The 13,404-nt window shown below is 38.1% G+C and overlaps 1 protein-coding gene across 1 annotated transcript in view; it reads right to left on the bottom strand.

Moving 5' to 3' along the window:
• The window catches only part of MTMR7 (myotubularin related protein 7), a 35,787-nt gene extending 29,345 nt beyond the window's left edge, over positions 1 to 6,442 (bottom strand). The window contains exon 1 of the mRNA XM_086463818.1: positions 6,386 to 6,442. Coding sequence (XP_086319944.1) covers positions 6,386 to 6,442 — 57 coding nt within the window. The remainder of the gene's footprint in view (positions 1 to 6,385) is intronic.
• Positions 6,443 to 13,404: the final 6,962 nt, after the last annotated feature.

Here is a 13,404-nt window from a genome sequence, read left to right as displayed (position 1 = left end):
CTCTGTGTTGTCCATTCAAGCCATTCCATAATTATCAGTGATACATAGGAAGTTAAATTTAAAAATGATATTAATAAGCAGGAGGTGATAGCGTCTTTCTTCATCAGGCCTCACTCAGGCTCCCAGGCAAGTCTTTGTTGATAGTTCAAAAACACATTTCAGTGTTTGTCCCTACGCTCCTACTAGGGCTGACAGCAGTGGTCCCATCAGAAATTTTTGCCTTCAGTCACTTTTCAGCAGGAACCAAAGACTTCACACGCATTTCTCTGCCTCACTGGACAGAAAATGGGTCTTCTCTCTTTGCTGCACTCCTGACAACAGGCGAGTCCATAACACATTATTAACTCTCAGATCACCAGCTTGTGGCTTATACACCATTAATATTTTGTGTATGGCATGTGTCATAGGCATTTATCTAATGTTATATGGCATTTCTGACAGAGAAACTAGAACAATAAAAGTATCAACAAGGTGGATATTAGATAGGATAAAACCTGTCTAAAACATTTAGCAATTTGCTACCATAGGTTTGATGGGTTTCCTACTACAATAATTTTAAAACTAAGATTAGTCATTTTTCCTAAAAAGCATACCTAGCTCAAACAAGTGAAACCAAGGAAAGCTGATGGTCAATATCATATAACTTGTAGTAAATTACCAAAATGGTCTCTTCTGGTTTTATAATGTTGGAATAGTATGAGATCACATGCTTTTCATGCAAGCAGCAGCACAGATCTATGCAGCCTGCCCACTGCTGCAAAAGATCTTCAACACACTGGCTAATCTTCTCCACATCCTTTCTTCAACTCTTCATTCAAGACTTACAATTTCTTTTATACACTCAGCTATTTTCAGGACTTGGGGCTGGTAACTGTTGAAGAGATACACCTCCACTGAAATCAAAAGGGACTGGTCTTGTGATCGAAGTACAGAAGTTGACTTAAATGTTCTGAGAAAATGGAAGGGGGCGGGGGGGGAGAACTTATCACTTTTGCATTGAAATAAATGTTATTTTGCACCAATTTCCTGAAAATCAGATTTGGGTGCAACAAATAGGAAAATAGGAAAAGAAAAAGGAACAAGAGGATCAGTAAAATCAATTTGATTTTTAATAATCCAGAGATTCCAGATTAGATTGACAGAAACTTCCTAAAATACTCTCAAAGATGGGATGTAGCCATGTATTCTCAAAATTTTGCAGAAATAATTCCACTGAAATCACACCAGAAACAGAATGATGCCAGCACATAAGAATTACGTGTTTACAGTGTGTATTCCAAAGGCATTGCACTGTTTTAAAAATAGGAATAAAGAAATCCTTAAAACCAAAATAAACCAGTTTGGTAGCAAACTGCTTAAAATCAAACAATTAGTAAAACCAAGACTTGTCCCTCAAGGCCAGTTATACTCTGTTTTAAACAAAAATAAAACAGCTAGAAAGCATGGATAAAGTCTTTTCCCAGGACTATCTACTTCAGAGGTCACGTATTGGGGTGAGGAGGGATGGAAGAAACACTGCGTTAACCCAGTAAGCATTCAGTCGTAAGCAAAAGAGGAGATATAGAAGACCAGGGATGATACAAAAGAAAGATGTAGGCAGTGCCCCTCTAAAAGGAGCTAACAGATAACAACAATAAAAATGAGGTTTCTCTGGACAAAAAAAGTGTTGGCAGGCCAGCCAACGTGGACTCCACTGTACAGGCACTGATCTTGCACAAGGCAGGCATCACCTCCACCCTACAAACTGAGGTCGTTTAGGCCATGAAGCACAAGCAAAGCAGACATCCATGCAGCAGGGCAGGGGCTGAGGGATGAATTTCCAGGCCTTCTAGTCACATCCTCTCCCCACTCATCAGTCAGAGCCCCGTGACTGAATAATACTAACAAAACAAGCTCTTGTTTGGGTTGTTTGTTTGTTTGTTTTAATACAGAGCAACAAACAAAATAAAGGTTGGATCTGAATAAATAGGAACAGTCACAATAAGAACTGTGTGGCAAGTCATATTTCCTTAAAGGAAATCCAATGGCTGCACCGGGTGAGATCAGAGATACACCTAGCCCAGCAGTTTATCTCAGAGCAGACAATTGCAGTTGCTGAGGTAAGAGTATGAGGCAAAGTGTGTACTAATGGTCCCTCAGCATATCATCCCATCTCCTAAAAAGCAACAGCTCCGAGGGCTTCCTAAGCTGAGGTCATGGTTTTTAATAGGCCTAACTGCATCTGAATTCCATGAATACTGTCAAATAACATTTTGAATCCCTGTAACCTATTGGCACCCACAACATTCCTGTGAGAGTGAACTTCATATTTCAGCTATGCATTGCACAAAAAAAATCCTTTCCTCTTTCTTGTTTTGAACTTGCCACCACCAGCAGATGCACTGTGCATTTTGTGAACAATTTGGTAAACAGGGAATATCGTTCCTTATTTACTTTCTCTGTGCCACACATGCTGTTACAGATCCTTCCCTCCATCCTCACGTTCCCAGACTGAATAGCCCAACTTTATGTAGTTGTGACCTTTATGGAAACTATTCTAGACAAGCTCTTCCACACTTCTCATTATCTTGCAAGAGGTCTGTTTCTTGAGAAGAGGCTAAAATTGCAAAGAGAATTCAAGACTTGGGTGTGCAATAGCTTTGTGTAGCAAATGGTGATGTTTTGTTCTCTATTCAGTTTTTTAAAACTTTCACACACTGCTTGCTTTCTCGTCCTCTGCTGAACAAAGTGGGGTTTGGATTTTTGGTTTTTTTTTTTTTTTTTAGAACTAGCAGTTGTAACTTCAAGTCAAGTCTGCATATATAAGTTAAGACTTACATGCTATGTGTATTATATTTATTAATGATTAATTTTGTCCATCAGTGTCGTCAGACATTGCTACAACCCCCTACAGCGATCTTTCATTTCTCCTACCCTGAATAATGCCAGTACTATCAAAAAACTTTGCCACCTCTGGAATCTCCTCCCCTCCCTGTATTTTCAAAACATTTGTAAGTTGAACATCACAGGCTCTTACAGATTTATTGGATCTCCAGTAATGTGTTCCCTCCATTGCAAAAATGGACAATGTATTCCTACTATTTGTTTCTTATTTTCTAATTAATTGTTACTGAGAAGCCTGCATATCTTATCCTATAATACTTAAGTTTCTTCAAGAGCCTTTGATGAAGGACATGCTCAAATGAGACTAACTAGCTTCTATCAAATGGGTCATCCTTGTCCATATGTTCAGTTACTTTTTCAAAGAAATTTTAGAGATTCTGAGTTCCTCTATGAACGCTATGCTGATTCTTCCCCTTTTTATCATACTTATCCATAAATCAAATGATTTAGAAGAGGTCCTAAGGAGCATTGCAGCTCCTACCAATTTCTCAGATGACGTATCATATTTATCACCTCGACTTTTAGGCATTACACCATCATTACTGGCTTGAGAGTTCTGTACTTTAGTTCTTTTAATTTGTGTGGATACCATCCGGTCCTGGTAATTTTCTACTGTTCATTGTTGCCAGTTTCTTCTGAAATCTCTTATAACACTTTTATTGGTAACAATCTTATGATATGTTCTTGACAGAAGAATATGCCGAAAATGGCATGTCCCTAAATACCTTCCCTACTTTGATCATTTACTAGTTGATTTTCTGTCATGATTTTCCCTACTTAAAGACAGCTTGAAAATGGCTTTACTAATAGTTTTTGCCAAATTGTTCTTCAAAATTTCTTTTGGCTTGCCTTTTTTGTTTATATGTTAAAATTGTTTATGCTTGATTTTCCTCATTTAGAAACAACTTCAACTTGAAGAAAGCCCTTTTACTTCTAATAAAAGTTGTCCTTTTAATAAGAGACATTGTCTTCCTCCTTCACCCTGCTGTTTAGTTATGCCAACCTTTTTTTGCTCTTTTAAAGCCTGTTTCTGGAAGTTGGCTTGCAGTGAGCTCCCATATTTAAACAATCTTCGTGACTCCTATAAACATGTTAAATTTTGGCTCTCTTTCTTTCTAAACAGTTTTCACTTTTTTATGTAGTTTCCTCTTTGAACTTAAACATTGCCATGGGAGATCTTTTTCCCCTTTTTTTGCTATTTCAGGAATACTGCATCTGTTAGTTGCTGTCACACAGGGGTTCTAGATGTATTTTGAACCAGGTCTTTCTGTCAATAAAACCAGCTCTTAAAATTATTTAGAATTACTTTTTTTTTTCAGGGTAAGCAAATAGCCTCCGTATAAGCAACCATGTAAAAACCCTAAAATTTTACTGAGAATCATATCCCCCCCCAGCCAGTCCATTTACCCAATCTCAGTTTCACAAATTGTGTCTCCCACTGTTATTGCATTTCTTGTCTTCATGCCCCGTTTGATCTTGTTTAGGTTGCTACAGGCAATGCCACTACTTAGGTAGGATAGTTGGTACTACAGACCTGTACTGCAATACTGTGGTGCTACGGTTCTACTTTTCCTGTTTAATCCTTTAATTTCAATCTGTAGGGAGTCTTCGCTTTTGTGATAGTTAATCTATGAGACTTGACTCTTTACTTCAAGACAAAAAAATCTTTTCTTTGACAGGCGTGACTTCACCTGTCTTTCCCACGTAATTTGTCATCCATGTGCCTGTCACATTAATTGTTTTTCTTCCACTAAGTTTCCAACATGCTTATTACAATGCCAATCAACATTCTTGTTTATAACCAGTAACTTTAGTTTCAACATTTTTTTTCCAGACTTTTAATGTTTGTAGTGAAACACACGTATTTGGTCCAATTGTCTGTTTCTTTGCTCTGGTTAAGTGGAACTCTAAGCAATTTCTATTTATTTGAGAATATAGAATTTGTTATACTTACAATTTTTTGTGGCACAGAACAGCATCCAAAATACCACATTTTCTGCATTCTAACAAGAGCTTCTCAGTTTTTCAGTACTTCAGCGTGGATAAGTACAACTCAGAATGAGCTCTCCTACCAGGCTCAACAAGGAAAAAATACTGTTCATGAGATTATGCACAGGAGCTTTAGCTGAATTTTTAGCTAGCCATTATTTCTGCTGACCTCAAAAAGTACAGTAAAAGTCAGTTAATATTAGTGAGAACCTCAAAATTTGACTCAATAAAAATTAGCACAACTCTGATTAACCTTGTCTAGTTCTCATGTGATATATGGCAATCTGTGATTGTAGTATGGGAAACATAAAGCAGGTTTACTAATAACTTGCCTCTTGAACTACCTTATCATATCTAACATAATTTCTAAATGGAAAGGGAACTGCTTAAGTCTAAACTCTACCTGGATTCAAATCCACAGTTCTGATTTATAGTGATTAAGTGTCATGAAGTGCCGTCAGGAGCAGTAAGGGTCTCTAAGCTCTCAAGAGCTTGTTCTAAAAACTCTCAGCATAACCTCCTGCATGGATTTACATGTTTTTCATCTGAGCTCCATCTGTGTTTCTTCTGCCTGGTTTCCAGTTACTCAAACTTTCTGAAAAAAAACAGTACATTTCACGCATGGATGGGGACGGGGTGTGTGGGTCTGTGTGTGTAGAATAGAGCTAGCCCCTATCTTAGATTTCATTCTGCTGATCAAAAGATTCAGAGAAGGAGCCTACTTTCTTCTTCTCCACTCTTCCAATCAGGAAAAGAAGGCCAAGTCAAACAGTGTCTTTAAATGGCCTAGAGGGAATGGGAATATGTTCACTTCCACAAGACAGGAACACATGTTGCAACAGTGCTTTGGAAGAAGCTGAGTTTTCTCTCTAAAAAGTAGCAGCATGCTGAGAAATCAGCATTAATAGGGAAAAAAAAAAAAAATATCATAAAGAGACACTGTAGCAATTTGCCTCTTACTTTTTCTCCAAAAAGTATTTTTTCACTATTTTTTCACCAAAACTACTCTAGACTTTATCGGAGAACCTAAGAAATCATGTATGTACTGACACATGTCAGGAAAAAGCATACACACCACATACACATGCTTTGCCAAGAATGAACAGCTTGGGGGAGAGATCAGATCAGAAAATACCAGGTGAAGAATAAAAAAGAGCAAAAAGCCTGTAAAGCTGAGAGCTGGAAGAGCTCAAGGAACAAAAAAGAAAAAGCCAGTCTGGAGAGTGGCATGTAAGTGAAAACTTCAATAATTTATTTGAAGCTGTTGCCCCCATCATTTTTTTTTTGCCTGATGACTCTGGTTTTCTAGGCTTAAAGAAAAGACTGGCAAGGGATTTATTTCAATGATTACAACCCCTTACATGGGGATAAATAAAGCTGGCCAGAAACTCTATTTTCAATGCAACGCAGATGACAGAAAAAAGAAGGCAAAAATAGAAGTTAAAGGGAATGCAGATTAAGAACAGATGGAAGGCACTTTTTACTCAGAGAATAAACATGACAAATGACTTATGAACAAGGTTGCAAGGAGGTCATTCAAGAAAAAAAATGTCATATCAGGGAAAAGCATGGGTCGGGAACAACTCTCCCCAATTTCAATGGGACTCCTACCTGAGGAATAATGACAAACATATGACCCCTAAAGGGTTCAGAAAAGTTGTCATGCCAAGATGTTATTCCTAAAAATATCCATGTACCCTAATTTACTTTCATTTTTAGTATAGATTACTTCCTGAATAAGCTCTGACTGCATGGTCTATTTTTAAATGCTTCTTGAATATGCTACCTTCATTCTCACTTTAAGATGTTTCAGTATCTCCAAGCACATGGCAGCATCATTAAAAAATGCAGAAGTTACTGGTACTTTTTCATGCTGTTTGTAACTCCTCACATGAGAGCTCTTTCAGGATCAGTTCTGACTGTGGAGTCAGACTCAAGTAGGGAAAGGAGAGAGAAGCAAAGCTGTACAGCAGAATGGTCAGACAGGAAAAAACCATGCCTTGGAGCAAAACCTCAGTCCCATGCCTCCCATGTCTCTTTGCTTCCTGACTCAATACTTGTGTACAGCAGGAAGAGACTGTCTGACACAAAATGGGGTCTACTGTAGGATTTTCAAATAAAATGAAATTTTGAATTAGGAAAAAACATCCCAAAGAGTTTTATTCTCACTACATAGGTTTTTGGTCTGTGTGTTTGCTTCCCATGTACTAGCTAACCTGAAGCAGAAGACACTTGAACTGCCAGTTCTGCCATAGTAATCACTGAGCTGCCCACTACAATTATCACTGTGCATCTGGAAGGAGAACACAAGCAGAAAAACCTATCTGGCAGCAAAGAACAAAATAGCTCTGCTCCCCTGTACCACCAAGCACTCCCCACTCCTTTAGGAGGAACCATTGCTAATTCCTCTTATAATTCCTTATCATGAAAAAGAGAGAAAGGCCAGAAACCCCTCCTAGCCAGGAGAAAGCTGCTAATTAAAACTAAGCAGGGAATGTCCTAGCTCAGGCCACATCCTCAGGAGCTTCTCCGGAGTTCAGTCAGTTAAAATTCACTGCTCTACAACAGAAGCCTGTTGAAGCAAGTTCCAGATAAAAGCTGATCAAGTACCTTGACATTTGACTGTACAAAGGTGTTTCAGTGATTCTTCAAGGGTGAAGAAAGACCACTTTCACAATGTTCTATCTTGCTGAAAAGCTTGACCCAAAGCCAAGGAACGGGTCTGGGCCCAGGTTAGCTTAGTGGTACGGACTTGGCCCCAGAAAGGCTTCTTCTTGTCCATCCAGGACTTCATCTTCCCTTTGTTTCCTAGACCGCCTGGGGATTTCAGCTACCTTCCCTATTCACCTTGTGATGATACACATGTGATGGAAAGCAAGAAGAAAGAGAATCCTGGGAATTAGTGACACGATTCTGACTGGCTTCTGCACTGCAGATGCACAAAAGCTAAGGGAAGAGCTTGTGCAAGCCAGAAGCCTGAGCCTAATGAGAAAAAAGTACCACAGCTGGTATGGTTTGAGGCCAAGTGGAATGTTTGAGCTTTCTTCACCCTGGTTGACCCCAGCTATGCATGTGTTTAACATAATTCCTGAGGGTGAAAAAATACAACATGCAAAAGACCAAATGATATTACAATCTTTTTCACACAAAGATAGTATAGTGTTGTACTCATTAAACAAAATATACAGTAAGTGATCTTTTTGCATAATCTTGGAACAAGAATAAAGGAAAACTGAATTGCCAATTGATGCTGCCATTTACTGTGGTTTCTATTCTATTTCATAAGAATCATGAAAACTGTAGTTGATCCATGTAACTTTTTTATATTTCTATATCTGGAAAAATTTTCCAAGTGCAGTAAAATAATGCACAATCAATCTGTAACACAGAGTTGGATGGTTGCATACGTCAAAAGAATCAACCAAAGCCAAAAATACCAACATCATTAAATTTAAGTAAAGACGCCTTAAGCTCTGTGTTGTAAAAAGTTTCCTCAGGGCAAACCTGACAGGATGGGCGAAAATACTAAAGAAAAATCTAAGCAAGTCTAATTTACTAAAGGACTGAAGCGAAATGGGAATACTGGAAAAGAGCTCAAAAAAAATTATAAGGAATGACTCGTAATGTTAGCAAGACAGTGAACAAATTACCTAACAATTTGGCTTAAAAAACTCCTATTGTCTGCTAAGATCTATAAAATGTAGGAGGTCAGTACCATATTATCAGATATAGCTGAGTAGCAGTTGCATAATGGATGCAGCGAACAGTAACCTGCTATGAGTGTCTATAGCACTGTAATGTGTTGTCAGCTTCGTAAGACAAAGCTCATCCATACTATGTTTTCTCTTTCAGGCTATATTAGATCTCATTTATCTAGAAAAGGAGAAGAAAGTAACTGAGGAATTTCTTAATTTTTCTGTGTGTTCTATTAAAAAACATATCTAACAGCTTTAATTTAGGAAAAAAAGTGCTTCCCCAAGTCAGTAAATCTTACTATATTTTTCGATATTGTTAGATTTAGTTCTGAAAAAAATACGAAAAATTATTGTATTGCTCACAGCAGTAAGAAAGGATTCTGCATGCAGCCAAGGCACACTGAAAAGATGTGTGTAAATTCCTCCATTTGATACAGACTTTTCTGTTGCACTTTCAAAGTTATGCCCTGTTCAGTGGTCTATTTTAGAGCAGCAGTACCGGGCCATTTCAGCTGTGCAGGCCACAAAAGATTTTCATTAAAGATGGACTTGTAGGACTCGCTTTTCTCAGGGTAGGGATCTGTCTTTCACAACAGAGTACACCTGCACACCAGGAAATGTCGGTGTGTATTTTCTGTTGCAAATAGATCAGTCCTTTAGCTTACAGACACTGATAGATCAATTGCCACCCACTCGGGTCCATTAACAGCAGGCTTAGAGATTCCAGCCTCGACAACTCCAAAGCCAAACTTCCCAAATCCTCCTACTATGCATAAACAGAAATCAAAGAGTACCCTGCAGACATGCTGTCTTAATGATTTCCAGTACCATTTTTTAAGTGCAATAAGTTTTAGAGTTACTGGTCCAGACACAGATACCAAGACGGCAAATTAAAGTATGTGGTTTTCCATGTTTTTTAGAGCTTGTTTTATGACTCTATCCAGCTTCCTCTTTATTGAGGGTCACATTATTGAAAACATGAAAGTCTGGCATAGAAAATCCAAAGAAGGTCTGCCAATTCCAGGATTAGGAAAATAGTTATATTATTATGGACTTAACAGAGCAATATAAATCTAAAAGTAATAGAGACAAAACTAGAAATCTAAAGACAAACTACCTTTCCAATTAATGCAATGAGTCAGTATATGAATCCCACAGGGGAGAAAGCGTCTTCCCACTCACACAATGTGGGAAAAATAAGGTATTTAGAGAAAGAACAAAAAAATCCACTACAACAGAAATAGAAATAAAGTGCATACTGGGAACAGGCATACGCATGAAAATCAAGTTTCAAAGTGAAAAACCATTCAGAATAGAAGGGCCCTAATGCTAAGGTTAATATAAAATAAAGAAAACCAAGTTAAAATAGAACCAGAAACTTAAAAGTCAAAATGCTAGATCCTGAGTATTTTCCAAACCAGAGGAATCTTTCATTGCCTTAAATGACCTTTGGATTAGGACCACTGGCTCTAGCAGTGTTTATGTTTCACGACATAAATTTGGAAGCATCTTCCCAGATGGATCATGCTTTCCCTTACTTCTCTTTACATTACCTGTTAGTTAGTATTCTGAATCAGATGTTTTGGTTACAAAATTAGAAGCACCACTAGTCTGATCTGGCAAAACAGCTTCTGTGCTCACTTGCTAAGTCATTCACCTCACAAAGGTCAATATGCTCCTGGAATCACTGTAGATTAGCTATAACCAGTAAACACTGAATTAGCTGTTACTTAAATGGCCAGCTGTCCTACAAAATCTTACTACTGCACAGATGCAGAGTTTTGAGATGATGAATATATGACATGTTTTAACAGCTTTACCTGTTTCACATGAAACTTCCAATGGGATGACCAACGATTAAGAACAGAGAGATGAATGAAGAGGACCAAAAGAGATTTTCTGTCTTTTCAAGAGAATGCATATTAATATACCAGTGTGAGAAATACGACTCACACTACAGAATTGAAAAAACAGATCTAAGAGTAGTGAACAGATGAAGTTGGTTATTATAATAGAAAATGAAAAAGGTATTAATGCCATCAAAGTTTCAGTACTTTATTTAGGTAACTAAGTTAGAAGTTTATGGGCACGACGAATAAATGGCGAATGGAGACCGTGAATCTAGTCTAACAGGATTCTGGAAATTCGTTTGACTATGTCCACAGAGCCTGTGTTCTTAAGTTATATACCTAATGCTAAATAGTAAAACATCTCATCCCATAAGTAGGGATGCTCAAGAGGAAAAAACAAAAAGGAGAAATAAACAATGCAAACTTCACCCAAATAAACAGAAAAGTGACATTTCAGCAAAAACCACACTCCAAAGTTTTAGTTCTGGTCTTCTGTAACAAACAAGTTACTTGAAAAACCACAGTGACACACCATCTTTTACATATTATTTTATTATGTTGCCAATAGAAACATTGGAACCCACTTTAACAAAATAGGATTTTTATGGATCATGCAGAAGTTTTACCTGTGCCACCTACTCCAAGCTCAAAGAAAAGTGAGAAAAGTGTGAGAATTTTGAAATTCCAGCAACAGGATGTAGGGTTTTGTCTACTGCCTCACCAGAATAACATTGTTGGGCCAAACACATCTGTAATACAAACAAATTTTGCATAGATAACAAAATTAGGGAAAGAGAATGGTACAGAAGACTTCATGACTGTTTTGTGCTCCTGTGCTGAACCTGGCAAGGTTAGTTTCGCTCCTTGCCCTAGGCAATGTACAACTAGTGCCTGTGCGGCAAATAGAAATACCAGTGCCTTGGAACACTCTGGCTTAGTTTTTTCTTACCCCTCCAGAATGTCCCTGTTGGTGCAAGATGAGGTTCAATGTGGTATGTTAAATCTAAAATCTATCTATATTGGAGGCATTTCCAGGGCAATCACAATGAATGAAATATTTTATTTATTCATGTTAAAATTCAAGCAAAGTAAAAGACAGGTGCAACTAATGGAAAATAAAGTAGCTATCGATGAAAATGTCTTCTGTTTCAGTATGAAAAATTATGCCTTCCAAAGATTTTCACTTTGGATGAAGATTTTTTGACTGTTTAAGAATAGTAACACTTCATTTTGAAAACTTCAATGCCACATTTCACAACTTGAAATTTCGTCAGCTCACCCCTGTTTTGACAGACTTCCACCCCTTTGATGGCCCTCACGGAGAGCTGGCACCCTGAAAACCCTGAGCACCCTGAAGCTCAGAAGTGAGACTTCCAACTCCAAGGGGAGTTGCAGGGGGGGGGCGGTTCGGATCTACCACATGGAGAGCAAGTTAGTGTCCTAACAGTGCACATGCCTGAATTACCTGAGTTTCCAAGTTCCTGCTTTCACAGGGTGAACCAAAGAGAGAATCGACAGCCAAACATGAGTGTTCCAGATCTTTGAGATGTAGTGGCTCAGTGTGGGCTGTGAGAGCTGCAAGACATTGACTGTGGACCCAGGGACCAAAAGCTAGCTATGGTTAGGTCTCCAGATAGCAGAACTGACCTAGGACTGTGGAGCTCAGAAACCCCAAAGTCTCCAGTTTCACTGCTGACTTGAAGGAAGGATGGTGCTCAGATCCCCAGTAATCTCCTGGCTTGACAGCCAGAGAAACAGGCAAATTTTCATCAGAACCCTGCTGACGCTTTCACAGAACTTCAGTGACAACAATAGCCTTCTGTGACTCATTTTGGTCTGGTAAATAAGAACATGTCAATTTAAAATTCTTTAATTGAAAAGTTCCTGGTAAGGAAAAATAAAATTATAAGAGCTGAAGAGTGGAAATGAGGTAGAGTCCAACAGAAACACTCCAAAGGAAGGAAAATAGCAATGCTACAACCTGACAAGCCTGGGAGAAAGAAACATCCAAACTGGTGAACAAGAAAAAGGAAATACTGCTCAGGGAATAAAATAGCAGCCAAAATCTTCCAATATAACAAGACAAAGTCTGGTATTCACATATACACAGTTGGAATGAGCCAAACTAAACCCAGGACGTGGGGGAGGAGGAAATCCAAGACCCAAAGAGCAGTTCTGGGTATGTGATTGACTCAAATGACACCTCAATATTTCTTTTTAGCAGGAGTTAGTTTAATTTCACTGATAATGAAGTTATCTTGAAACCACCCAAATCAAAGACAGCTCTGGATCTCCTCCGATTCCAAAAAGACATATTGAGTGGCTTAAACAGTAAAGATGATGAGAAAACTGAGGCTGAGATGGGCAATCCCCAGCTGGATTGTAGGCCAGCCAGGTTAGCTATGAAAACATGATCTATGAGTGAGGTAAACTGTACACATCATTTGCATCAAGTTTGTGGTCCCCACTGTAATCAGGCTCTGGTTCTGACATCTGGTCAAAAATAGCTAAAGTTTAAAAGACCACAATTCTACAAGGTGAGTTAGGAAAAAAAAATACCCTTGAGTTGGAATTTAATTAAACAATGATTTGCATGACATTTTGACCATTTTCTGACTAAATCTTTTGAGAATAATGGCTGTTGCAAGATTTTGTTTAAATCTAAACTGACACTAACAAGCAGGTCCCTTGATGACTCTAATTCAAAACAAATATTTAAGGAGCAAATTCCAAACTGGGATTTTAAATCCAATCCCACATCACCTAGATTTCCTCTGCAAATCCTATTTTAATTTTATCCACCTCCAGTCTTGAATGCCAAACCACAGAACGCTTTTCAGCTTAGTACATTACAAAGCTCATTTACATTAAATTTATCATTTGTGCTCAAAGTTTCACAGCACAAAGATGAAATAAATGGACCCCAAAGGAAACTAAACTGCATTCTAAATAGGGAAGACTTATTAATAAGAAAAAAGAAATCTATA

Source organism: Leptosomus discolor, chromosome 4, assembly GCF_034619465.1.
Source record: "Leptosomus discolor isolate bLepDis1 chromosome 4, bLepDis1.hap2, whole genome shotgun sequence".
Taxonomy (NCBI): Eukaryota; Metazoa; Chordata; class Aves; order Leptosomiformes; family Leptosomidae; genus Leptosomus; species Leptosomus discolor.
Note: the sequence above shows the minus strand (reverse complement) of the source record. Positions and strands in the feature narration are given on the sequence as shown.